The sequence below is a fragment of the Podarcis liolepis genome, assembly GCF_965112155.1.
Source record: "Podarcis liolepis genome assembly, chromosome: 3".
Lineage (NCBI taxonomy): Eukaryota > Metazoa > Chordata > Lepidosauria > Squamata > Lacertidae > Podarcis > Podarcis liolepis.
In genome coordinates this window covers 96915918-96942324 of record NC_139557.1, presented here as the reverse complement: position 1 = coordinate 96942324, position 26407 = coordinate 96915918, and the positions used below count along the sequence as shown (strand labels likewise).

Genomic DNA, 26407 nt, shown 5'->3' with positions numbered 1-26407 from the left:
TAAACTTTTGTACGTTCAACATTTTATTTCTTCATATAGCTGCTTCTCTATCCATCACTTATACGCTAAAGCAGTATCTTAATAGGAAATAAGATAAAATCTAAAAGCCGTGCTTGGCTTAATGGGTGCATAGTGGTATATGTCACTTATTGAAGTGTTCCTGAAGCCCTGTTGTGATAATAAGTAGAAAGTAATTTAATTTTTGACTGACTTATTTCAGCTCTGCATGGTGAACCTGAATGTGGGAATTAGAGATGACAGTTTGGAATGACTGCCAGCTTGTCTTGTTCTTACTAAAAGCCATGTTTCTCAAGGTCTCCTTCTGATAACCTTCAAAAAACACAATTTGGGCAATGCTTTGCTACTAATAATCTTTTGAGCAGAAATTAGTCGAGATAGCCAGCACTGGGCACCAGACAGCTTTAGAGCCAAGGGCTTCATGTTACCAGAAGGTACATAAACATGAAAAGGGCTTTTAGAGAAGCCAAATACTTCACTCTGCAGATCTGATTGATAGCTTGACTTACTTATTAAAATACATACTTGCTTCCAAACATCAGCAGTGGCCTTTTTGAGCAGGGGCAGAGAGAAAGATACAAGGAATCTTTTGAGTTCCAAAAGTAACATTTAAGTAATAGGGTAATGATAATGACAGACTGTTTCCTCTAGCCACAAAGAGCTGTCACCATAGATTTAATCTACTTGCCAGCATAGATACAGTATCTTCATGCATTTTTCCAAAATAAGTTGTATGATTAGAGAGGTACTCAGTAGAGTAGGTTTGTTTTCTGCCCTCAAGTAATTAAGCCCCCTGAGGAAATCAGTATTTTAGTGGGGGAAATGATGTGGACAACGTGTGAATATTCAATTCTGTTGGGCTGTTGTGTCTGCACATTGGCAGTATGGAGATTATTAAATTTATTCATCAGATGTTTAGAGTGTCCTTCAATATGCAGTAATCATGTGGCTGACAAAGTTTGAAGAAGTAAAATAATAATACAGTAAAACAACAACAATATTTACTTAAGGAATTGTATAAGAGCAAAATACACTTTTGTCATTGTCCCAGATGTTTATTAGGTAGAAACTATTCTGCATCCATGCTGGTAGCAGATAAAAGTATGGAAGGGGCTTGAACTTGGGATCTGCTGTGCTGTTTTGTAGCTCGATTTAGAGGGGCTTGTAGCGATCTCTCCCCCCACTCCCTTTTTCCTGCCAGGTAGAATAGAGCACTGAAAGAGAAATTATTTTCTGTCGCTTCTTTCTTCTTACCCATTCTTACATGCCCATTTATTATTGTGTTTCCTGTGTAAATCATATTCTTAGCCAAAAGGAATGGCAGTACATCCAGTCAAAGGAAGGACAGGTGGCCTACATGCAGGCATGGATTTGGATTATAGCTGGGATCCTTGAGATTGCATAGTAAACTCATACCAGTGTTAACCAGTGGAAAAAGAAAGTAGTACTGAGAAAACAGGAGTGAATTATACTTCGGCTTTTAACGTTACTTCCAACTCTTCTTCAACGTTCTGTTGTGTCAGAGTCAAGAACACATTTGACAAAGAAAAGCCCCTTCAAGCTTTCCCCTCTGCATTTAACGAAATCTAAATTGGGCTTTTCAAGTAGCGTTAATGAATTTTAACTTTTAAGTTAAGCATTTAAACGGAAAATGAACAATCCAGCTTCATTAGAGTCATTACGTTATGTAGCATGCTCTAAAAGTTATAAATGTTCTGAAATTAATACATCCCAAAGAGTTTTCAGTTCATTTAATAAGCAAAACTCTTCTCTTTCAGAGAACTTTACAGGCCCATTTATCTAGCAGAGCCTAATGTTAGCAGCCCTGCCTTAGGATAGAGAAGTAGTGCTTTGTTCATGTCCTGTAAAAGAAACAATTTGTTGTTACAAACACTCTTCAGAAGCTGACAACACCATCTATGGAAAATTGCAAGGGCTGGCATCTCCATGATAGAGCTCTCCCAGAGGCTGTTTTCCCTTCAATATTACTTACATAAGATACCACTACTGGATTGCTGCTATAAGCAATATTTTACTGAGAGGGCCCCTTAAGACAAGAACCTGTCATTACTTATGCCGTCGTCTTCCCTGTGGACGGCCGTCAGGATTGTTGAGCCTAAGCAGGAGTGACACTTTAAATTCCTTCAGACTATTCATGCTGTCTTCCTTGATTTCCCTGAACCTCATCCTTCTCCAGAGTAATCAATTCTAGTTCTTTCTCTCCTTTTTATTATTGCCTGCTTTTATGCGCCCTGCTGTTAAATATAGTCAGTATCAGAGATGATCATATGTCCTGAAAAATTATTTGGCATTTTAATTAAGTCACTTTATGCACCAGGCTTCTTGACTGTTATCTGAAAACAGCAGCTACTGTCCTCTTCAAAATACCATTTTGGTATCACAGTTTACCCTTGTAAAGTCTGGAATTCTGAAGGGTCTTCAAAGGGTTTATATAGAGCTTTTATACTTAAAAATGTTCATATAATTGCATGGTTCTACTGCAGGTTTAATTAACTCTTTAAAATTACAATTAAAAACTATACTGTGAAGTCACTTAATCTGGCAACATGCTAAACTCTTTTGCTGCAGTCTCCAATACTAATCTTATTAAATCTGATCTGATGGCTACAACTGACAAACATTCTGTCAAGTCACCCCCACCCAAGAAAATAAACTTGGAAAAGTACAAGATCTCTTCAGTCTTGATGTATTCTGACTATTTAAACACTTTACATTCGTATTAGCCATAGTAATGAATTAATCAGCCATGTGACTTTGTGCCACAAATTGGACAATTCATAATTGGAGAGAGGGTTTGCAACAATGCGCACATGGATCAATTTAACATCATAGAATCAAAGAATGAGGGTGGCATCAAACAAAGTATTTCTGCTAGTGCAAGGAATGCTAGATTTTTGGTTGTGCAATGGAATTTCCCTCTGGCTCCTCCTCCCATTCACTCTCTAAATCTGTTCTGTTCCCCAACCCTCCACAGCAGATTGGGGAGGGCACACGGGATATGTGAGAGGGCAGAGGGGGCATTCTGTTGTGCAGAAGGAAATCATTGTGATAATGGAACTTCTTCACTGGATACAGTCCTGAGAGTCTGTTTTCAGTATGAAACGAGAAATGGTTAATACAGATTGACATAGAATATATCCATTTTGATTTTGTGTTTGCGACAAGCATGACCGTGCAACCTGCTGTTCCTTCTGCCACTTGTAACCTCAGTACATATTGAGGCATTTGTTGGGTCTCACGAAGTAAATGTGTAGAAGAGATTGTACCCAGTCACAGCGGGTTATGTTGCTGAGTCTTCCATTAAACCAGCCAGCAGCTGGATAGAATATTGTTACAACAGAATATAATGTATTTATTGCCTTCTTACCTGATTAAAAAAAAAACTCTCTAACTTTCTTAAAGCAGCATTGTAATGCTCACATTGCATTTTGATTTCCCCCCTCTTTATGTTGGTTGATCATATTTGTTCTGGAAGCAAACTTAATGCACACTTTCTTTGGTGGTTGTTTTTCTTCTTCTAATAGGAGTATTTAGTCTTGGAGTTCCTGTGGATGCTCTCTTCTTCATTGGCAACCAGTTGGTGGCTACTAGTCATACAGGAAAAGTTGGAGTATGGAATGCCGTGACTCAACACTGGCAGGTATGTTAAACAGAAATGCTTAATATGACATGTTTTATGATACTGTAAAAACAACATAAATTCTGAGGGTGCTAGTTTGCAAAGTTTATCATTACCTATTCTTAAGGATTCTTTTTTATTATCCTTCGTTACAATTTATTATTGCATTTACTTGTAAGTCAGACTACATCAAAGACAAACAAGTTGCATGTTAATCTTGAGGACCCTCAAAAGCTCTCGAACTGATTGCACTGCACATCATGCCTCAAAGATATCTATTTTATATTTCTATTCTCAAATGCCCTGTGATTTTTATATATTATGCATTCTGACAATGAGAATAGAGATTCTTGGATTCCAGACAAGACTGAGGGAAGAGCTGGGCATTCATGCAGGAAACAAACCTTGTAACACAGCCAGATGAATGTTTCTGTGGCACAATGTAAAGACACTGTAATGAAATCCAAGAGGCTGCCTTGCAAATCTCGAGAGGCAGAAGTGACCTAAGGCTGACTCCCGTGGCTGCCACAGTACTGGTTGAATAAATCCTGATTTTACCCATAAGTGACAGTCATGCCAATGACTAACACTGCAAGAATGCAAAAAGCCAAGTGATATAACATAATAATCTTGTTACGTATTGAAAACTGACCTAGTGCATTTGAATCTAACACAAACAGCTAAAACCGCTTTAAAAGTTCTGTCAGTACCTGCTTAAAAACTCTTGAGTCTCTGCCTAATCTGCAAGAAGGTGATCTATGTTTTAGGTGTTACTTTAGGAGTTAATAGGCACTGTCTGCTTTATAGCTGTACTTATCACACATGTCCTCTTCACATTATGTACACCCCTCCTTGGAAGCTTGCTGAAGTTGTGTGAATATTTTTCTGGTAAGAAATGGTGTGTCTTTGTCTCTTGCGAATGTAATGGCATAGTGGGAATGAATAGAGCTCTTGGGTTACATTTGTAGATCTTATTGCCCTTGCTGTGCAATGGAGGGCAAAGCAGTCTTTGGCGTAACCTGGTCCAGATTTTTTTGGCCATTATATGTAAGGCAGCACCCTCGTGGCTCTGGAGACCGACTGGCTTCTTATCCAAGGATAACCTCCCCCTGGATTCATGTGGTCAGCTTCCACCCCCTCAAACTGTATAAACAAGGCAGACTGGACAAGGGTTAAGAGGGCAAGTAGTGAGATGGACATCCAAAGGCATCTTGCCTATGTTCTCGGGGCTCAATAAGTGACTTGTATGTTGCTATGTTATGCATTGTGGATTCTCTGGATATTATAGAAAAACTTAATATAGTTTGGATTTTCTTTTTTTAATCATTACAAGCTGCTAAAGAAATACAGTGGGTTACACCCAAACGTCTTGTGCTAGAGCACTCATCTAAAGGGAGTTCCCTGTGCCCTCCTTCCCACCGTGCCTCCTCCATCCTCTGAAAAACCTCTTCTCGGGGGGCTGAGATGGGAACTGAAATGGAAAGAACTAGAGAAAATGGCAGAGGCAGCATGCATGAGCTGTGACAGGCTGACAGGCTCTCAAGTTGCTTTTGTTTTACCATTAATACGGTGGCAGTTTACTTGTTAAGAATGAGTTCTGTTTCTTAAAACTGCTACCCGCTTTCTTTAGATTTGTCTATCCAGTGTTCCATCTAATGGGCGCAGGACATGTATGCTCCTCCCCAAATGTGGGCAGCATTTAGAAACACAGAGATGGAAGATAGTTTGCCTTTTCTTAAGAAAGGCATTTTAACTTGGAACAGCAAGAGAAATCTGGATGGAACTGATAACAGACTTGCTGATCATTATTGCTCTTGAGCAGATCAGTTACTTGCTAAACAACACTGTGAATTGCACTTTCTGGAATTGCTATTTGGTGGGAACATTTGAAGGCAAAAGTGGACTTGCAGGTTATTTGGAAGCTGGTTCCTGAAAACTGTCTTCACTTTACATGTTTGATTATTCAGTCAGAAGGGGAACATTCTCAAAGAAGTATCAACAAAATACTATTTTTGTTTTAATTTTCATGGGCTGTAATGCTCTTGAGAAACAAGCTTCCTGTGGTTACGACATCTGAAAAATAGTTAGAGACTACTTTCAAGATGTGGCAATGGGGTTCTTTCACAGATTCATAAACTTTTAGGAAGTTGCCTTATATTATGTAAATTTTAGCATTCTTTCAATAGCTCCAATTAAACTCTAATAAAATTATATTCACTTTTAAAAAGGAAAATTGTAGCACACTGGCAGACGGCATAGGTCCATATTGCATTGGCTCTAGTGAAATACTGAATACATTCTGATGGGAAAAAATGTAATTTTAAATACTGTACATTACTTGCATTTTATTTATCTTAGGTTCAAGATGTTGTTCCCATCACCAGTTATGATACTGCTGGGTCATTCTTACTGCTGGGCTGCAACAATGGCTCCATATATTACATTGGTAAGACTATGAAATTTCTCCCATTCAAAATTAGCAACATTTATGATCTGAATTTCTTTTATTTGCTACCTTAAGATGACCATTATACCTACTGTTCAGTGCCCCAATATATTTTGATGATGGGTAATTTATAAATAGGTGAATAAATGTGTGTTTTAAAATTTTTATTTTACAGATATGCAGAAATTTCCACTACGAATGAAGGATAATGATCTTCTGGTGACAGAACTTTACCATGACCCTTCCAATGATGCCATAACAGCACTTAGTGTTTACCTCACACCCAAAACAAGTGTGTACCATCTTCACCTTTAATACCCTTTAATTATAAATGTTTGATACTTTATGGGAGCATTATTATGACCTTCTCAGTGCATCCTTTTGTAAGAAATTTAATTTAATGTTCCATTTTAAATTTGTCCTATTGCAAGGGAACATACCAAATGATATGTTCAACCGGAAGATGTTTGTGGATTTTGGTATTTTTTATTTATATGTTAAAGAACACGAAATTCAGAGGCATTATTTTTTCCTTTGTCCATATATAGATGACACGTGAGCACATTATGCTCATTCAAGCATAAGTTTGTGCAGCTAGAAATCTCACACCTGCCATTTCCTAGTGCAGTCATGGCCACACCTTGTGAAGAGAGCCCAAGTATTGTGTTTCTGAATGGCATAAATGATACATCAATTGCTGAATTATTTAACAGTATTTCTTTATAGGTGAAGCACATTATCCAATTTATCATTGAAACCAAGCAGCCAAACTTTTAGGGCCCCTGTCATTCCTATTTAAAAATGGTTGTCTTCTACAGTGCAGTTTTGAAATAATATTTTTTGCAGGGTGAGTATTGGGGAAGTGGAGGCTTGCTTGGTGCCACTGTCAAGCATTGCCTAAGAATATCTTCATTGTGAGAATGTGGAAAAAAAAAATTATGCACCATGCAGCATGTTCATTAGAAATCAGGATTGCATGCCTGTCCTTTCTCAGTTTACACTTGATAAAAACCCAGGTTTATTGCTGTGCATAATTTGTTTAAACCGTTCTAGGACTAGAGGTGTCATATTCTGGAAGATGGCTTAGTAATGCAATAAGGTTGTTTGCTGCACAATTCCAAACTTTGCTTTCAATTTTCATTTTTTGTTCATACCTTGCCAACACTGCTTGCCAACTTTTATGATGTCTTGGGGATGGAGGGGGGGGGGAGAAAGTTGTAGTAATTAATGCTGAGTTGTATAGTAAGAGGCAAATATTAGCATGTAAATGGTGCACATCTCTAAAAAGTATTGAATCTGTGTACAAGCCTCTCATTGGTTTATGCAGAATTCCTAGGCAGCTTTGAGCCCCTATTCCATCTTGGAAGCAAGTGCAGTTTTGTATTGGTGTTTTGTTTTCCGTAGGTGTAAGTGGTAATTGGATTGAGATTGCATACGGCACAAGTTCAGGAGCAGTGCGTGTGATTGTGCAACACCCAGAAACGGTTGGATCAGGCCCTCAACTCTTTCAGACTTTCACAGTTCATCGAAGCCCTGTTACAAAGATCATGCTGTCGGAGAAACATTTGGTATCAGGTAATCGTGTTGGAAGAAATGGGATCTCCTGCCATTTTCTATTTAATTTGTATTCATTTCTTCATATTTCTGAAGCTAGAAAGAGAGTGGATAAAAGCCACTTCCCCACTTGCACCTCCTGTTCATACTGAGTTTCTGGTGTGAAAGCCCAGTGAGATTAAGAGGTCATGAGTGCAATTTATAGAAGAAAGTAAAAATAGCAATGGTGATATGGTGAGGCGAGGCACAAATGCAAATATCCATAGCTGGATAGGAGTTGGCAGTCACTGGGCAGTATATCCTTTACTTCACAGACTCCTCCCGGGGCACTTGTGTGTGTGTGTGTGTGTGTGTGTGTGTGCGCGCGCGCGCTTCTGAGAGAAATGAGGGGTATGGTGCACTATTAGCACACGGTGATGCACTGTAGCTCCATCTTAGTGTGCTTGGTGCTTCCTGCAAGACGTAAGCAGACTATGTCTATAGGAATTAAAAAATTGTCCAGAAGCACCTTAGAGACCAACTAAGTTTGTTCTGGGTATAAGCTGAAGAAGTGTGCATGCACATGAAAGCTTTTACCCAGAACAAACTTAGTTGCTCTCTAAGGCACTACTGGACAGTTGTTTAATTTTTTTATTTATTTTGACTGTGTCAGACCATCACAGCTACCTACCTGAATCTATGCCTATAGGACAAAGGGACCCACAAGCACCGCCAGTTCAGACATTTGGAAGGCACTCAAAATACAAACCAATTCTTACAAAGTTCCATTGAGGCTACAGGAATGGAGATTAGTAACACAGAAATATTGTGAGGTTTTGACTTTGTTTGAGGTTTAGAATGATAGCTGTATCTTTTTGTGAACCTTTTTTCTTGTACTTTTTCTAGTTTGTGCAGATAACAATCATGTTCGGACCTGGACAGTGACACGTTTCAGAGGAATGATTTCAACACAGCCAGGATCAACTCCCTTGGCATCATTCAAAATTTTGTCCTTGGAAGAGACCGAGAGCCATGGCAGTTACTCTTCTGGAAATGATATAGGTAGATAAAGCATTCTGAGTGGAGCAGCCGGGTAGCTAATCTGTTCTTTGAGACTCTGCATGGAACATTTCTATCTTGCAGTGTTCAAGAGAGAAGAGGATATGGGAAATGACAAGAGGAGGGGATATGTGAAATGGCCTGTAGTGGAAGAAGTAGCTGCCTTGGGCTAGATGACAGGAAGGTGGTCCAGGGATAAAAAAACCAGACTCCTAAGCAATTTACAAAAGTATAAACATTAAATTTCCAGATTAAAAATAGTTAAAACAAGTATTTAAAAGCATTCAAAAGATAATTAAAATCAGCAGTAGCTAAAGAGAGATAAAGCATATATAAATTCTACATGGCCTAAACAAAAATGTTTTAAGTATTCACCAAAAAAGAATATGAAGCAGGGAGTTGGGATTTCCAAAGTGTAGATGCTGCCACACTAAAATATCAGTTTCTTAAAAGTGCAGAAGGGGTATTACGTGGCACTTGTGACAGAGCTCTGCAAACAAACAGTTGAGTGGGTATCTAGGGGGTAAGCTGGACCCAAGCAGTTAAGGGCTCTCCACACTAACCTTGAACTTGGCCTAGTAGCAGATGGCCAACCAGTGCAGATCTCTGAAGAGTTAATACATTTGCAAGTGCTCTTTTACCCACTCTGTAGTTTTGTATTACTCAGGGTAATATGAAATAATAGATGAAATTAAGATTATAAAAAGTGGGGGAGGGACTACTATTTTCTCTCTCTTTCTCGGCCCCATGACCCTCCCTTGGCAAACATGTTTCTGAGGATACAGCTAATGCAGAGAGAAAATGACTAGTAACTGGTGACTACTAACAATAGTTTAATCCATAAAAAACAGGGTGATGATTTCGAGACTTCCTTAAGGGGAAAGGAACAGTATTGAGTATCTACGAACAGTACAGAGTGAGGGATTGTTACGGGCCACATTGAGGTAGTGATATAGGTGCATTGTTAAACATTTTGGACAGCTTTTTGAAAACTTTCACAGAAAAATTGGAAACTAGTACATGTAACTAGTACTAGTAAACAATGGGTGTTTATCTAATGTTTACTGTGCAGTATATATATTTCAAAAATGTTCAATGGCCTTGAATTGAGGGGGAGAAATCATCTTTGCTTTCCAATTACAGGACCATTTGGTGAGCGTGATGACCAACAGGTGTTTATCCAAAAAGTTGTTCCCATCACTAACAAACTATTTGTGAGGCTCTCTTCTACTGGAAAAAGGTAAGCAACAAAATTATTGTGCAACTGGGTATTAAAGTGAAGGTCAAGATTAATTGTAAATTTGTAGCCTAGTAATTAACAAGAAGTTCTGTTTGTTTTTACTGTGTTAAGATTTGCTCAAGAAGTTTTACTGTGGTAAGATTATGTCAAGAATTTTAACTGCAATGATTATAAAATCCCAATGTTTACAAAATGGTGTGAGCTACTGTACCACCTAGGAGCATAATAATTCTGTTCATTGTTAATGTTCCAAACAAATTACCTTTTTTAGGATTCTCTGGTTAAGTTTCCACGATTAGCTCTGGCACAACAATCGGTGTTAGATTGTCAAAATAGCTTTGGCTGACACTAAACTACCATGACTTTTGTCTCTACCTCGGATTAATGTATGATAAAAGATATCTCTGCATCCATGAGATTTCCATTGATGACATGTGGTAGTTTGAAAAGAGGGCTTCCTTGTTAGGGTGCCAGTGTTGTTTTTCTCACATCAGGCCAGGTGATTAGTGCAAATGTTCATCTCACTGTTAGTTCCACATAGACAATGGCAGAAGTACAGTCAACTAATTTGCTTTGTATCCCACTCTTCTCAAATTTTGCTTCCATTATCTCTTTCCACTTTGTGGACAACATACATTATACTTCTTCCACTGCTGCCTCACATTTTCTTGGCGCAGGGGATACTGAAAGAAAATGAAAAGGCCAGCAGAACTGTTGTACCCAAGACCGAATGCATAATGGAGTCACAGAATACCTTCATGTTTGTGCCATGATGACTCTCTGGTAATCCTGTTGGCTGGGAGGGAGGGCAGGTTACATTCTGCACATCGTGTTTAAAATTATTACTAGAATAATTGTTCTACGCCAGGTGTGGAAATTTATAGTTCAGTGGCCTCTAGAGAGCTACAACTCCCATCACCCCCAGCAAACATGGGCCATGGCCCTGGCAACATCTGGAAGGCTAATAATGATGATGATAATTAATAATAATTGTATGATTTACACCCCGCCCATTTGGTTGGGTTGCCCCAGCCACTATGAGTGGCTAACAGAATATGTAAAACATAATAAAACACCAAATATTAAAAACTTCCATAAACAGGGCTGCCTTCACATGTCTTCTAAAAGCCAGATAGTTGTTTATTTCCTTGACATCTGAAGGGAGGCTGTTCCACAGGGAGGGCGCCACTACCGAGAAGGCCCTCTGCCTGGTTCCCTGTAATTTTGCCAAACATTCCCTACACCTGCTCCACACTCTCAGCAAAGATAATATTTGAGAATATGAGTCCATAATTGGGGGGCTTAGTGCTGTGCTGATTTCGGGCAAACAGTGGCAGGAATGAAATACAGTATAAAAATTCCTGCCCTAACAAAAGCTGTTTGAACTCTTTTCTCTCCCGCCGCCCCCCCTTGAAATGGTAAAGATAACGTCCACAAAATGCATGCACCAGTTTCTCTCCACAAGGTCAAGACCAGCCCTGTATGAAAGCAAGTTTGTGTCGCTTTAATACTGTGTCACAAGGATTAGGACTCAAAGCTGTTTATTGCCTCTGGATCCTGCATATCATTTGCTAAATGTCGTCTTTATTCTGCGTCTATTTTTCAGCTATTAGATCCTTGGCAATGAGCAGAAAAAATGAGTGGGTGTCATGGTATCCTACTTTTGCAGCAGAGGGCTATGATTCTGCATGTCCAACCTATCTCTAAAATGAATTTACTCAGTTACAGGAATGTTTCAAGAACTAAACATTGATAAGTATTTGAAAATCTGGGTACAAGGATATAGAAGGACAAAGAATCAATTTGGGTCTTGGCTTTACTCATAATAGTAAAATTTGTATTTTACAACCATAGTTTACCTGCAGGCAGGTTTGCATTTAACTTCCACTTTTTTAATGGGCATTTAATTATATCCCTTATTTTAGAGCTCTCTTCTGTTCCTCCCATATGCTAGTGTGTATTGCTACCTTTCATAAAATAATATGATATGTTGCTTGGCCATTTAAAAGTAAATGAAATCCAAAGACGTGGAAACAGCAGCTAAAGTGTTTTTGAAAGCCCTGGATACTAGTTAAAGGAAATAGCACTGTTCTAAAATTGAAACTGCTAGTACAACCAAGGCCACTAATAGTGATTCACCGACACACAGTATCTTTAACACATGGCCTATCATTTCTTATTGCTTAATCTTGTAATGAATAAAACTCTTTAAGGGAATCAATCTTCTTTGCATCAAAGTTCATTACGTACAATCATAAGCAACTGTTAGAGAAATTAATCAAGAGTACATTTTCTGTGCACCTAGATTATCCCTTTGACAGCTTGTTTGTTTTTAAGCAAATAGCATTAGAAGCCTGTAATATGGTTGGAGGCCAAATTATCATCCCAATAAATGTTATAAATCACTATGATTTAATGTTCTGTTCTTGCACAGGAAGAAACTGCCACACGTTTATTAAAATTGGTGTTGTACTAGGGTAAATCTTAACATAATAACTCAGAGCTTGTTCAACTTTGACCTCTTTCTGTTCTCCTCCTTCTCTTTTGATTACTGTAGGCATAGTCTAATCAACCTATGCCTTCTACATGTTAATTAAACCTGCATTCATGTATACCCATTTTATCTCAGAAATAATTGTGTTGGTTATTGCTTCCCATGGCAGCAGTTTGCATTGGGTGCATTCAGATGTTCCAGATTTTTCTTTTGCATTTGCTCTTGCACTGCTTTGGGAACATCTACTCTGCCATCTTCGCTAAAACGAGATGGGTTCTCAATTACAAAGCAGAAGTTGTAGTCACAGGTTTCTCTTGGAATTACTTATGCAGAATTTTCAAAAAAGCATATGCCAGTTTATAGAACATTTCATAGAACAAATGCTTCCAGGAGAACCTTGTGACTACCACTGAATTTCCCACTAAATTTGGGGAGGAATTGTGGTCCTCTTGATACGGCTTAATATGCAAGTTGACAATTTGTGATTTACCACTAGCAAGGCACTGCAAGGATTCTGACTCTTGGCAGTTACATAGCTATTTATGGGATGGAAACAGTTGAGTTTTTATTCCACATCACTATGGAGCAAAGCATTTTCTAGAACATTCTTTAACATATGCATGATATATTATGGTATAGTATGGCCACAGTCTATAACCCTACAAGCACATCAGTGCCACTTGCTGGCTTTGGCAGACCACATCTCATGAGCGCCCTGAGGTTCTTCCCCCTTCCATAACTGTCACAGGGCTGCATTGCTGATTCTTAGCTTGCATGTCAGATTGGATATTTGGATAACTGAAAGGCAGAGAATATCTATGGTGTGTTATGTAGTAACAGAAGTGTCCTATTTTTAGTGCACTCTTTAAATAAATTTTATAAGATACTGCCGTCTTGGTGTTTAAGGATTTCTTCGTCAGGTAATAACACTTCTGTTACAATTTTTGTTTTACTAGTAATCTCTAAGCTTTTACCTAAAAATGAAAATGGCCCTTGTTTTTGCAGATTGGTTGACTTAATGTGCCCTTGTGCAATTTCTAATGCAGGATATGTGAAATTCAGGCTGTAGACTGTACTACCATTTCATCCTTCACTGTACGAGAATGTGAGGGATCCAGTCGGATGGGCTCCAGACCACGGCGCTACCTTTTCACGGGGCATGTGAATGGCAGTATTCAGATGTGGGACCTCACCACTGCTATGGATATGGTTAATAAGAGCGAAGAAAAAGGTATCTGCCTTGATATAGTCAGATGTGCAGTAATCCAATTTTTCTATTAATGAAAGAAGCCAGATTTAGTAGTTATCCAGTAGGGTGTTGTATTCTTCCTATACTGCAGTTCCAGTATTGCTTAAAGCAGAGGTGGGAAGAAGGTAGATTGAGGATTTATTGGTGGATCTCCGGGTGAATTGCAGGAGATCAGCAAGGCTGGATAGCTAGGAACAGCATGCTAAAAAATGGCAGGGTTCTACTTCAGTATTTGGCTCAAATGAGACAGTGTGCTGATCTGGATGGGCTATGCAGTGTGGGCAGACTATGGCCGTTTAAATGCATGTGTGTCTGGTCTGTGTTTTTTCTCTTAAAAGATGTGGGTGGTCCTACAGAAGAAGAACTGCTTAAGCTTCTGGATCAGTGTGACCTGAGCACATCTCGCTGTGCGACTCCCAATATCAGCCCAGCCACTTCAGTGATGCAGCAAAGCCGTCTGCGCGAATCCAGCTCTAGGTATGTCCTTGCATGTTTGTACTGGCTGGTAAATTGTAATCCAAATCTTTTCATTCAGTACTTTAAACATTTTGAGACTTGGATTTTTGTTAGACATAGTGGTTCCCTGTTAGAACTGCATGTTACAGAAAATGATAGCCAACATGAGCCATACTCAGATTCATTGATTTTTACTGGATCTACTCTTCAATGTGACTAATAATGTAGATATCAGCCAGAGAAGTCTCCTTTGGTACAGTCAGCTGCCCAACTATCAAAAGGTTACAAGTTTCATTTTTGTTAAATATGCAAAATAGGTGCCTCCCAGAAAGATCAGATACGTTCCCCCATTAACATTAATTTCCACTATCTTTGTGTGGAATAGCTCTGGTAACATCACAAGCAACAGCACCATAGATGCTCAAAAAGGAAAATACCTTGTTTCTTGCTTGTGGTATCTGTTCAGTGTGACTGTGTTCATTGATACTGGTGCTCTTACTCATGCATATAAAATATTTTCAGCCTCCAGTTGCAACACCGTGAAATGATCCACGAAACCACTACATACGGTTCCATACGGCCATATAGGGAGAGCCCTTTATTAGCCAGAGCACGACGGACAGAGAGTTTTCACAGCTACAGAGAGATCCAGGCTTTTAATTTGAACAAAACTATGGTAGACAGAGGTATTCATCAGAATGGCAACCAGAGTCCTGTACAGACAGAAGTGAAGAGGACAGGTGAAAACATAACTGACAAAAGGGCTTCAATAGCAGCACTTGAGATAAGAGCTACCAGAGCAGCAGATGGGGCAAGTGATGGTCAGAAAGTGCCTGAAAATGTATTGGAGTTGAAGAAACGGGGAACTGATGAAGAAAACGAAGCCAAAGCAGACAATAAAAAGAAAGGTGGGTTTGAAGGAGGAGGATTCCTGGGGAGAAAGAAAGCACCTCATCTGGTGTCTTCACCAAGTATTGTGGAAGGAGGATCTGAAACATCTGGGGCAGCTTCGCCGTCGCCTACAAAGACAGCAGTTTCCCCACGGCATAAGAAAAGTGACTCTAACTGCCAGGATTATACCTTGTAAAAATGCTGAAGGATATTTATATCCGAAATATATATCAAAGGTTTTAAACACTAAACTGGATAATATGTTTACATTTATGTGTCTGTGGGCATCTGTAAGTCTGTGTCTTTCAAGATGTTCTTGAAGTAGAATAAAGCAGGATAGGGAACACATCATTCTACACAAAGGACTTGGCTTCACAGCACAACCAACAGAAGCATTTTTAAAGTATTCTAAATTGATGTTGACTTCATATAACAATGAATATGAAGTCCATTTCTGGTACAGACTTTGGTTTCAAGCTTTCTTTAATGGAGGCTGGCATGCACTACCGTTTTTGTTGTAAGGGGAGCATTTTCTAATGTCTGTAACTGATTCCCATTTGTGGCTCTGCACATGCTAAATATTTAAATGTATGTTGCCTACTTATTGGTCTTCAGTGAGTTCGGTCTCTCTTCATGCTTTTGTGGTTCCATACTGGGAATAATAATGGAAAGAGGGTGGCATGGCCACTTCACCTTACGTTTGCCTTTTCTGTTGTTGAGTCACCATATTTTTTATTAGTATTAATAAACTTTGTATACATCACCTGGTGCAATTTGTTAACTTAATCATACTGCAGTTCTAAACATCTTGTTACTGATTTGAATGCTATAAAATATTATTTTGCATATATTGGTCTTTAATATTAAAGTATAAAGAACGTAATAGTTGTGTATTATTTTACTTATGAGAAAAACCACTTATTGCTTACAAGACTGGCAACACCTCCTGGAAAGCATTAACAGTTGAAATACGCAACAAATATTAGCAACAAGAGAGATTTAGATTCAGGCCATATTAAACTTGTGATCTGACATTGCATAGTATTACCCTCTCCCCCCCCCCCCAAAAAAAAAATGGGTAGCTTTGGAATACCAAAAGAAAAGCATTGGTGAGCTTTTACCATCTTCCAGCTTGAACCAAACAATGAATCTAAAAGAAGTAGCTGTCTTTAGAATCAATTTTGAACATTGGTATATTGTATATATCTCTGTTTCTGTAAGGTTTTTACATTCCTTTTTCTTCCTGTGCCATCCACACACATAGTTGGCCTGGAACAATTCAAATCTGCGTATACATTCCTTCTTTTCAGTAAAGCATAATCCCATACATTCTAGAAGACGAGTCAAAACAATGGATACACTTTGAGATAGACACAATCAGAAACACCCCCACCATAGCATACCCATTCCTCCAAAACAAACAAAGGAAAATCCCCACATCACTAAACAGGATCACACAGGAAGGGGGGGGGGAGTAGGCAAATTTTCCCCAACCACATCTCCACTAAGCCCCCAGCCCATCACACAGCCCAAAACTTCTGAATAAAAACATGGCAAGCCAAAGGCCTACACCACCTAACAGACTTCTACAAAAATAACATGCCCATATCAATACAAGACAAACTAGGGAACACCCAAATACCCTGGCTAACAGAACACCAACTACACACCTTCTTAAATAATCCAGCGGTAAAAGCAGCAACTAGGTCTTTAATCACCTTCAGAAACCTCCTGACATCCAAGGGACATGACAAGGGATGGTATCCACATTATACAAAATACTGCTCCAGAAACCCACAAATCTCCTCAATGCACATGCATTATTTCTGGGGCTGATGGGAGTTGGAAGCCCAAGACATTTGTAGGCACTAAGTTGTGGAAGACCACTGTAAATGCTAGATAATTTCTTCTGTAGCAAAAAGCCAAAATTCCTAGGGAAGTAATATTGGCATTTTCTAACTTTTGTTCAATAGTTAATTTATAGCAATATTCTGGACAAAAGTGCTTAGAAAGTCCAGCTGGTGGTCTGTCCAAAGTAATCCTAAACTACTCATAGAAGCAATAAATAGGACCATAGACCAAGATGAGTCAAAGACACCCAATAAAAAATATTGTTTAAAACCATTTATTAATTGGGATATCATGAAATGTACTGCATTTCTTTGTAAAAAAAAAAAATACACAAAACAGCTTTTAAAGTAACTTAATATTTTGTCCTTTGCTCTGCAAGTATATTGGCAGAAAAGAAAATATCTGCTATTTCAAAAGGTAACATTAAACACAGGAAAAAGAGTATCCAGCTCTAAATACACAATGAAATTACATTTCATAAACCATCTAACCAGAGTACTTGTATAAATTTTGGTGGGCCCAGTCCTTTGGGACTTTATGGTTTGAAGTGCACTTGGACTGAGTTCAAATGTGACTCCCTTTTTCTTATCAACAGACAAAACTGCAAAGGTTTTATTGTCAGTAGCACATACAGTGGTGCCCCGCAAGACGAATGCCTCGCAAGACGGAAAACTCGCTAGACGAAAGAGTTTTCCGTTTTGGAGGTGCTTCGCAAAACGAATTTCCTATGGGCTTGCTTCGCAAGACGACAATGTCTTGCGAGTTCCTGCTGGTTTTTTCCTCTCCCCCCCACTTTTTCTAAGCCACTTATCAGCTGATCCAATCAGCAGATAAGCCGCTAATAGCGCTAATCCGCTAATCCGTCAATGGGCTTGCTTCGCAAGACGAAAATGTCTTGCGAGTTCCTGCGGGTTTCCCCCCCTTTTTCTAAGCCGCTAAACCACTTATCAGCTGATCCGATAAGCCGCTAAAAGCCGCTAATAGCGCTAATCCGCTAATCCGTCAATGGGCTTGCTTCGCAAGACGAAAAAACCGCTAGACGAACAGAATCACAGAACGGATTATTTTCGTCTTGCGAGGCACCACTGTACACAACAGTTTGCTACTAGAAATGATGTTCTACTCTTGTTCTTCCCAAGCCAAATCTTCAATTTTGGTGTAGGGTTGAAATGTTTATGCCCTTGCCACAGAAGACATATCTGCACCTGTGATAAGTGTAGCACTGAAAACTGCCTTACTGCTTCAGGGAATGGATTTTGTTATTATCAGTGGCATGATAGTAGCACCTTGCATCCAGCCCACAAAACTAGATACACAACACCTTTGTTTCAACCTGCGCCTAACAAAACAGTGATAAGATGACCACCTGCTACAGACAACGGCCAAAGTTAGCTATTGACACAGAACATACATAACTTAAAGAAAAACGATGCAAAGTGATGTAGCTTATACCTAAACTACTAACTTCCTAGATCAGTTCTTTGGAACAATTTAGGCTACAATCCTATATATACTTTTCTGGGGGTAAATCCCAAAGAATTTAGTAGGACTCAGTGCTAGGTATGGAACTGACCTACAAATAATTGTAATTTCAGTTACAATTCAGGGCAATCAGAAATATTTCAACACATAGCTAGGGAAACAAACCACTGCAGAATAAGAACTATAATGAAAGATTTGCTAGGACAGTAGTGGGAAATTTATAAATTTTAAGGGAGATGCAAGAAATCGGCATGGTATGTAATAGGATTCTTAGTGAGCCAAGATTCCACTGTACAAGTGAGTCAAACTAAACTGTCATTTCGGTAATCATTTTTTTTAGAAAGAACATGCACACAGCTGTATAAATATCAAACTCTACTTCCCTGATCATGTACTTTGGAATATCCCAGGACCAAACCGAAGTGGTGTAGGAGAACTATGGTGCTAATGGATGATGCAGACAAGGGAGGTCAAGACCTATCTCTCCTGTTGGTGTGCCAAAAGTGGTAGGGTGAAGAAAATGGTTGTATCAGGACAAGTTCACACAATCCCAAACTCTCATGTTTGGGATGAAACAACCGCAATTTACTTTTTACTGGTTTCTTTCTGAAACAAAGACATTTTGACTGAAACGTTCAAAGCAAACTTTTATATATGTTGTAGCATAAATAATCAGTGGCTCATTTTTGACAAATGGACCATTTCATCCAACCATGGTTTCCCTTCATACTTTTGTAAGCGGAGCATAAAATGTTTATAAAGGTTTCTGGCTCAGTTGTGCACATTTTTAAAACTTTATAATACATACTTTACTATATAAATAAAATTTACTCTGTAAAATCTTCATTGTAGGGTGAAATCTTACCCTTCTTAGCAATGCGTTATCATAAGTATTATATGGTAATACTGACGCTGTTTAAAAAGTTTAAAAATCAAGATAATTCATATTGGTAGGCACATTACATCACAATGACTAAACAAGGCAAGTGTGTTCAGAATGGCTTGAAGAAAAAACACCTTCCATATTCTTCTGCTTATGCCATTGTACCAGTGGCAAAACTACTCACAAAGGTGTGTCCGTAAATGTTGTATGTTCTTTTGTGACAGTACTGAAGCCTTTTATAGCGCTCACAAGATCTTCATCATCCACATACTATAAACAAGCAAACAAATAAATAAATTTACTTTTGTTGTTGTTGAAGAGGCTTATGCTCCAAGAACATAATGGTGGAAACTCTTCACCTCCCAACGCCTTTCTAATATTAATTCAGGAATGCTGTTGGCATTTTCAACAATTAAGTAGATAATTTAATTTAATCTTAATAGGATGTGGCTCAAAATATAGAAAGGAATGAACTTGGCTTATATTGTTTTCCTCCCATATGGTAAGTTATCTTTGTAAGCTTTCCATGCACGCCCAACTGGATTAAAATACACTTACCATGTAAGTTGGTCCATTCATTTGTAACATTGGGCCATCAATTGCTGTCATATTAATAGACCAGTGCACATGGGTAAGTATATTTTAAGGTAATTGGGTTTTCCCAGTGCCCTGTATAAATTAGGATGAAAGGAGCCTTAGAGGAACAGACAGCTTTGGAAGCAAAGGGTTATTGGCCAGAAGTGGTGGAATGCAGGGATTCATGACTACTAACATCTGTAGGGGGGGGAAGAGGGTTTCCTAGCATTCTCTTTTCACTGGGTTTTATGCTGCAATTGCCACTGGCCCCAAAAGCTTATCAGTCTTCCCTTGAAAAGAACTTACCAAACCACTGTCATGGCCATGAATAATGGTATCCCAAACGGTATCTTCTATTAAGGACTTTTTGTCGTAGACATCAATAAGCTGACTGACACTCCGATGTAGAGAACCTTGGGAATATGTACGCTGCATCTGGCTTTGGCTTGGTACTGGAAAGCCGGAAGTACTTTGATTGCTATGCATACTCAAAGGAGACACTGGTGCTGGAATTTTTGTATCTGCTAATCCCTAGAAGCATGGAAGGAGGAGACAAAATAAATAAAATGTTGTCTTAGGAAGAGTTTTTACCAAACCATGTATCACCATACTGTGGCTTCCACTACAAAATGATCCCCTGGTTTCCATCAGCTGTCCTTAGCTGATGACCAGATGAGAGTTAATTTCACAATGCTGCAGGAGCCCATCTTCACAGCAGAGTTTATGACCAATAACAGAACACCATTAAACACACATGGCAAGGATCATTAGCACTCTCTTCAGCTATTGTTCCCTGTGGAAACCATCGCCTTCTGCAATGCAGTTTCACAAGGTGATCTCCTGCTAAGCATGCAATACATGCATGTCACAGGCACAATTCCCATTTCACTCCAACAACAGCCTTTTGCTGAGCAGTGCCTGCAAGGTGAGCAGGGCCATTGGTTCACTAATGAATGACTGCTGGGGGGTTTAAGCTTGTAGATCAGTAGGGTCTCTAAAGATTCTGCTAATATGGGTTATGCCTAGCTTTGTACATTCTCTGCTTTCACAGTTTGGTCACATAGCTCTCCCAGTGACCTGCCCTGTAAGAAAAAGCCCAGAGACACAAGCAGGCACTGCAATCACAGCAAACCCAAGAGATGAGGAAGCAATGCCACATAGTTTATCACATAAAACACCAAACGGTTCCAATTGCACTCTAAAGGGAGAAATGGACAGGCTCTCAGACAATGGAAAGGTTCGAAACATGCCTGCAAGCCTGGGCATGGCTTGCTCTTCTAGAAGATGTTGGGATTAAATAAGGATTTATTGAATGAAATTGCAGCTCTTCTGGGTTTGACACACTCATCACTTGCCCACATTCATGCCCAGGAGATCAAAGGAGCTTCTGGAAACCACAGAAGGGGATAGCGCTCTTGGGTTGGGGTCCTGTTTATCGGCTTCCTATAGGCATTTGGTTGGCCACCCTTGAGACAGGGTGCTGGGCTAGGACTAGATGGGCCATTGTCCTGACCCAACAGGCTTTTATGCTCTTAATATGGATATTATGGTTATGGATTGAGACAGTTTGCGTTAGCTGTAAATACTCAGCTTTTCAACCCCCCTGGGTTCCCAAGTGTGGTTTATCCCAAGTTTGTGGTTTAATGGAAATCAACTCTTTTATGCTCCTAAAAAAACACCCCTGTTTCATCAGCCCAATTTCAATTTTCTTAAAGAAACCCATTAGTTCTGCCTGAGCCTATGTACCCCAGTTCTACACCTGCTCCGCTACCTGGACAATGAAACACCATACAAGAGCATGCTCAGCACCATCCCCTTTTCCACTATAAAGTAAGTGTCATGCAAAAAGACTTTCATGCCAACACTCAAGAACATTGCCAGCGCTTGGTCGCCCAGGCCGGACCCGCACTAATCACTACCTCAGCGTGCATTGTGTAGCTTTTGAGAGTGACGCTGCTTGAGGACTCAGACGTATCGGCAACCGTCTCAAACTGAGATTAAAAAGGGAAGAAATGTATTAATGGCATTTCTAAATGACCTGGGTGCTGTGACAAATGCTCCACGGGAAGGTTAGCTTGCAATGAATGTCTGCACCGCGCGGGCCACAGCGCCAGCAAGGAGGAAGCCCGTGAAACTCCGGTGCCATCAAGCAAAGCGATGTTGATCTGTAGCAGCTGAGGAATTGCCCCATTATACGGAGTCAGAAAAATGGGAAGGTATTTGCAGTGAAGGCTTATGGCAACTGAAAGCCAATTTGTTGCTCTCGGAGGCAAGTTTCACTAGCATTTGTATGGGACTGCAGTGGCTGAGTGTTCCAGATTCAAGCCAGTAATTGAGTTAGGTGTAAAAAACTGCACTTACAATTATCTGCACCTTATGCCGGGTGACCTTGAAAGCGATAATAAAACAGAGCGACTCCCTCAATCTAATACAGTGGTGGGGGTGGGGGATGGAGAAAGAAGACATTGCCTAGCGGTTTAGAAATATATCTTTCTCAATGTTTATGCAGACATATGCATCGCAAAGGCTTACCTTATCTGAGCTCTGTGATACTTGTGAAGACGAGATGACAGGGACTTGTAAAGAAGTAGCAAGAGGAGGCTGATGGCAGGGATTATCAGTGAAAGAGGGTTTCTGCATATATATTTTTTGAAACATCATAGGTGCAGGAAATAAAGGAGGAGAGGCAAGGCAGCAGAGAAGACAAGGAGTTAAAACAGAGGAGATGGGGGAAAGAGCAGCAGTTCAGACAGTTAACCTTCCAAAGGCGAAGGGGAAGGAAAACTAGAAAAGAGAGTGAATGGAAATGCGGCTTTTTACATGTAAACCTCTCCCCGCTGTCGACACACTCAGAGCAGAAACAAGGTTGTCCTGTCTATGCTTTTAGTTTCCTTTTGAGGTCAGAGGTAGCTGGCAAATCTCGATGGGCAAGCTTGCTTTAATTTATATTATATTAATTACATTTATCGAATAAACAAAATACCCCATAATATATAATATATAGAACACAATAGCATAAACTTATATACTATGACAATTTCAAGTTCACTGTTTTAAAATGGGTCTCTCTTTCTGCCCCCTTGCTGATGATTCACCCACCGGCCACATGTTTGGTGAGTGTGAGAAGAGACCTCACATATACATCGATAGCCATCTGACTGCCCCAGGTGCCTCCCTTGTGTGTAGGAGGGATACATGTGTATGCCAGTCCACCTGTGAGGCCCTTTCTCAATGTATGGGCAGCAGGAGGCATGGCCAGCATGCTTGATGCTTGTGAGCAGGGATAGCCCAGAGCACTGGCGGAGGAAGAGGAGTTGGGGGGGGGGAGACACAGGCCAGCCCCGCCCCCGCCTACTCTCCACCCCCCACTGCCAGAGCATGAAGCTCCACCACTGGCCCAGAGGACCCCCTCCCACCCAGGCCTAGCTCATTTTCAGTAGCTGGATTTGAGCTGCGAGTGGACTGGGGGTTCCTAGATTCCCCCACCATTTGGGACTGAGAACATAGCAAAGTGTTGGTAATGCCAGCAGCTAACATTGTAGCTTGGAGGTAGCACAAAGCCTTTGTGTGCAAAAGGTCCCAGGTTCAATCCCTGGCATCTCCGCTTATGGCATTGAAAAAGCCATGTCTGAAACCCTGGACAGCCAGTGTAGTGGACCCAAAATGGTACCCGACAGTTGCTGTTGGACTCCAGTTCCCATTAGCCACACACTGTCTGGCAAGTGACTAGGGATGATGGGAGTGGTAGTCCAATATCATCAAAAGGACATCACATTGGCTACTTCTGCTGCAGGCAGCACTGTGCAAGATGCATCCGTGGTCTCACACAGTATAAGGCAGATTCCTTTGCTCTTAACAAGGTTAAGTGGGACCAAAGGAAGGCAAGGATCCTGGGTATTTTGAAGAGGAGACCACACAGTGGTAGAGCACATCCTTTGCATGCAGAAAGACCCAGGTCCAATCCCCAGCATCTATAATTAGGGCAGGGAAACATCCAGGTCAGAAACCCTGGGCAGCTACTGCTGGTCAACACAAAGTTAGCTTGACCTGTGGTCTGACTTGGAAGAACACAGCTTCAAATGTTCCTATCTAGACTATGAGATGAGCCTGATGCTAGGAGCAGAAGGCAGAACAAAGAATAGGGGAGAATAGCTTATTAAGCCATTTCATTGAACCTTTTACAGCCTTGTAACAAGGGGGTGCCTGAATTAAGCATTTACAACACTCAGGTTTTTCTCTCCCTATTGTAATACCTACTTTTCACACATTTTGGCTTATTATAATCAAACTGCAGCCTCAGTTTTTTGTTTTTGTTTTTACTGGTGCTCTTGAGCATTTCTTTCAGCTACAACTGACTATTCCTATAAAAGGCAAACCAGCCTATTTTCAAAGCTCATTTTACTAGTTCAGAAACTCAACTAAAATTGATTAAACAGGCCCTAATTTAGCCTTTACAATCCACCCAGAGTCACCATAGAAATGTTGCTGAGAGCAGCATCCCCCAGCTCCTGAGGGTCATTCCTGAAACACAAACATTTTCCTTTAAGGCCCCCGCTTGGCCCCCTAACTCAGTAATGCTCAAGGAGTAGCCACAGCACTGACAGGTCCTTAAGGGGCCACATAAAAATTAAAATTGTTGACTTGCTGCGCTCTTTTAAGAGGCTTTTAACAAAGGCTTGAGCTGCGAAAATGACAGAAACATTTAAGCATGCTGTGCAGTCTGAAGGGGGCGGGGGGAACACAGCACATGTGGGAGAGGGGGAAATGGCTAGCAATATAATTCTGCAACGATTCCCTTTAGAAAGGCACAAGGCACAGATAAAAGCGGCTGCTTCTCTCTTCAAATACTGTACCTTTGCCAAGTTTCACATCCTGAGCGGTAGGCAGAGTTATCCTCTACTTAGGTGTCATCTGGCCAAAGCTAAGTATTTTAAAACTCCCTTGGTTGCGTAGAACTGCAGCCAAAAATGACAGCCCCACGTCACGCGCCAAACATTTAGGCACCCTTCCTTGGGCAGTGCAATTCTCCAACAGTTTGTGCTGCTGGTTGCGAAACACATGACCTGAGTACACATGGCGAAACATTATGGGAAGAGGGGAGAGAATACCACAAAGATCTCCTGCTTTTGTCCTCTGCCCCATATCAAGCAGCAAACCTTAAGCATGTGCTTAGTGAATTTGCTTTAACTGTTGGGAGCATAGGAAGCTGCCTTAGATGATACCACTGGCCTCTCCAGGGAGCTCAGTTGGTAGAGTATGAGACTCTGAATCTCAGGGTTGTGGGTTTGAGCCCCAGGTTGGGCAAGTTTCCTGCATTGCAGGGGGTTGGACTAGATGACCCTCGTAGTCCCTTCCAACTCCACAGTTCTACGATTTCCCCAAATTACTTTATTTATATTAGTTCACATTTGTATGGCTGCCCAAAGGCGTATGTTCTCTAGGTGGAGGGGGAAATTGCGAGAGAATTGCTTAAAGTGAAGTAGCACACATAACGGGGCTGATAGTCACTGCCAGGGCAGAAGCTGCAGTTTTCCCTTCGGCCAAAAAGCTTCTCCATCTAGATGTGCATGCGTGGGCAGGTGTCTGCATGCGTGCATTAATGCGTGCATGCATGCACACGTGGGGAGCATGCCTGCAAAACAATTCACAGTCCAAGCGGCGTACCATGTGCGTCTCTCCTTGTGAATAGACACTCATCGGCGACATCCTCTTTTGAAGCGGGACTAAAGGAGGCCTTTCCCGTGCATACGGCTGCTTGCTTATTTTCCTCTGCAGGATCAGGGACAGCAGGACTGCTAAAAGGATCAAGCCAAGGATGGCCATTAGGACCACAAACCACAGCTCTGTGTAGAAGGTTGCCTGCTTTGCCTCTGCTTCGTGCTTATCTCCCGGGGTTGTTAACGCAGGGCCTGTGATATCTGGGGAAGGAAGAGGGTGGGCACGCATTATTTTAGAGAGAAAATGTAGTGTGATCTATCTTCGCCCCTTGTTTGATTTTATAAGGTGTTGGAAAGATGGTGGTGGCTGTTTGTCACACTTGGCTCATTTGCAAGGGCCCGCAGTGGCTCAATATGCCAGGAGGTTGGATCATAAAGCTTAGTGCACTCTGGAGACTGTGTTTTAAGCCCTGGCATTGCTGCCTGGGTTGGAAATCACCTCTGCATTGGCACCTACCAGGGAAGAGAAGGGTGTGTGTGTGTGTGTGTGTGTGTGTGTGTGTGTGTGTGTAAAAGCGAAGGCTGATTTATCAACGTAACCTTGAACAGCTGAAACAATTATCAGGAGGTAGCGTGTGTATGTGTGTGTGTTCACATGAATATATGTTGCAAAAAGCTTTCTTGCACTCAAGCCAAAAACACCACAACAACTGTGTCCATTTAATCCTTGAAGGGGATTTAAAAGAGGGAAGTCTGGTGAGAAATACTTTTTTTAAGGAATAAGTTTTAAACAGGATAGAATAAAGAGTCTCAAAGGGGTCACTGGTCTCTCTAGCAAAGGGTGTGCATTCTTTCTTTCTTTTTGAAAAAAATTATAAACCACTTGCTGAAAAAAAGTTATGCAAGAAGTCTATAGAGTCAATTTAAGATAA

At 40.5% G+C, this 26407-nt stretch overlaps 2 protein-coding genes across 6 annotated transcripts in view; one reads left to right on the top strand and one right to left on the bottom strand.

Annotated features, from left to right (window-relative positions):
* KCTD3 (potassium channel tetramerization domain containing 3) overlaps positions 1 to 15904 on the top strand; it is a 32822-nt gene extending 16918 nt beyond the window's left edge. Inside the window, exons 10-18 of the mRNA XM_083494329.1 lie at positions 3564 to 3679; positions 6017 to 6104; positions 6280 to 6396; positions 7509 to 7679; positions 8544 to 8699; positions 9840 to 9936; positions 13477 to 13661; positions 14018 to 14156; positions 14658 to 15904. Coding sequence (XP_083350455.1) covers positions 3564 to 3679; positions 6017 to 6104; positions 6280 to 6396; positions 7509 to 7679; positions 8544 to 8699; positions 9840 to 9936; positions 13477 to 13661; positions 14018 to 14156; positions 14658 to 15222 — 1634 coding nt within the window. The 3' untranslated portion in view covers positions 15223 to 15904. The remainder of the gene's footprint in view (positions 1 to 3563; positions 3680 to 6016; positions 6105 to 6279; positions 6397 to 7508; positions 7680 to 8543; positions 8700 to 9839; positions 9937 to 13476; positions 13662 to 14017; positions 14157 to 14657) is intronic.
* A 3089-nt stretch (positions 15905 to 18993) lies between these two features.
* The window catches only part of USH2A (usherin), a 430807-nt gene continuing 423393 nt past the window's right edge, over positions 18994 to 26407 (bottom strand). The window contains exons 70-74 of one of the 5 annotated variants that reach the window (XM_083493951.1): positions 25483 to 25736; positions 22351 to 22452; positions 21738 to 21809; positions 20125 to 20349; positions 18994 to 19512 (exon numbers count right to left, since the gene is read on the bottom strand). In XM_083493951.1, coding sequence (XP_083350077.1) covers positions 19423 to 19512; positions 20125 to 20349; positions 21738 to 21809; positions 22351 to 22452; positions 25483 to 25736 — 743 coding nt within the window. In that variant the 3' untranslated portion in view covers positions 18994 to 19422. Of the gene's footprint in view, positions 19513 to 20124; positions 20350 to 21737; positions 21810 to 22179; positions 22244 to 22350; positions 22453 to 25482; positions 25737 to 26407 lie in introns of those variants that run through there. The other 4 variants (XM_083493952.1, XM_083493953.1, XM_083493954.1 and 1 more) reach the window with 4 other exon arrangements.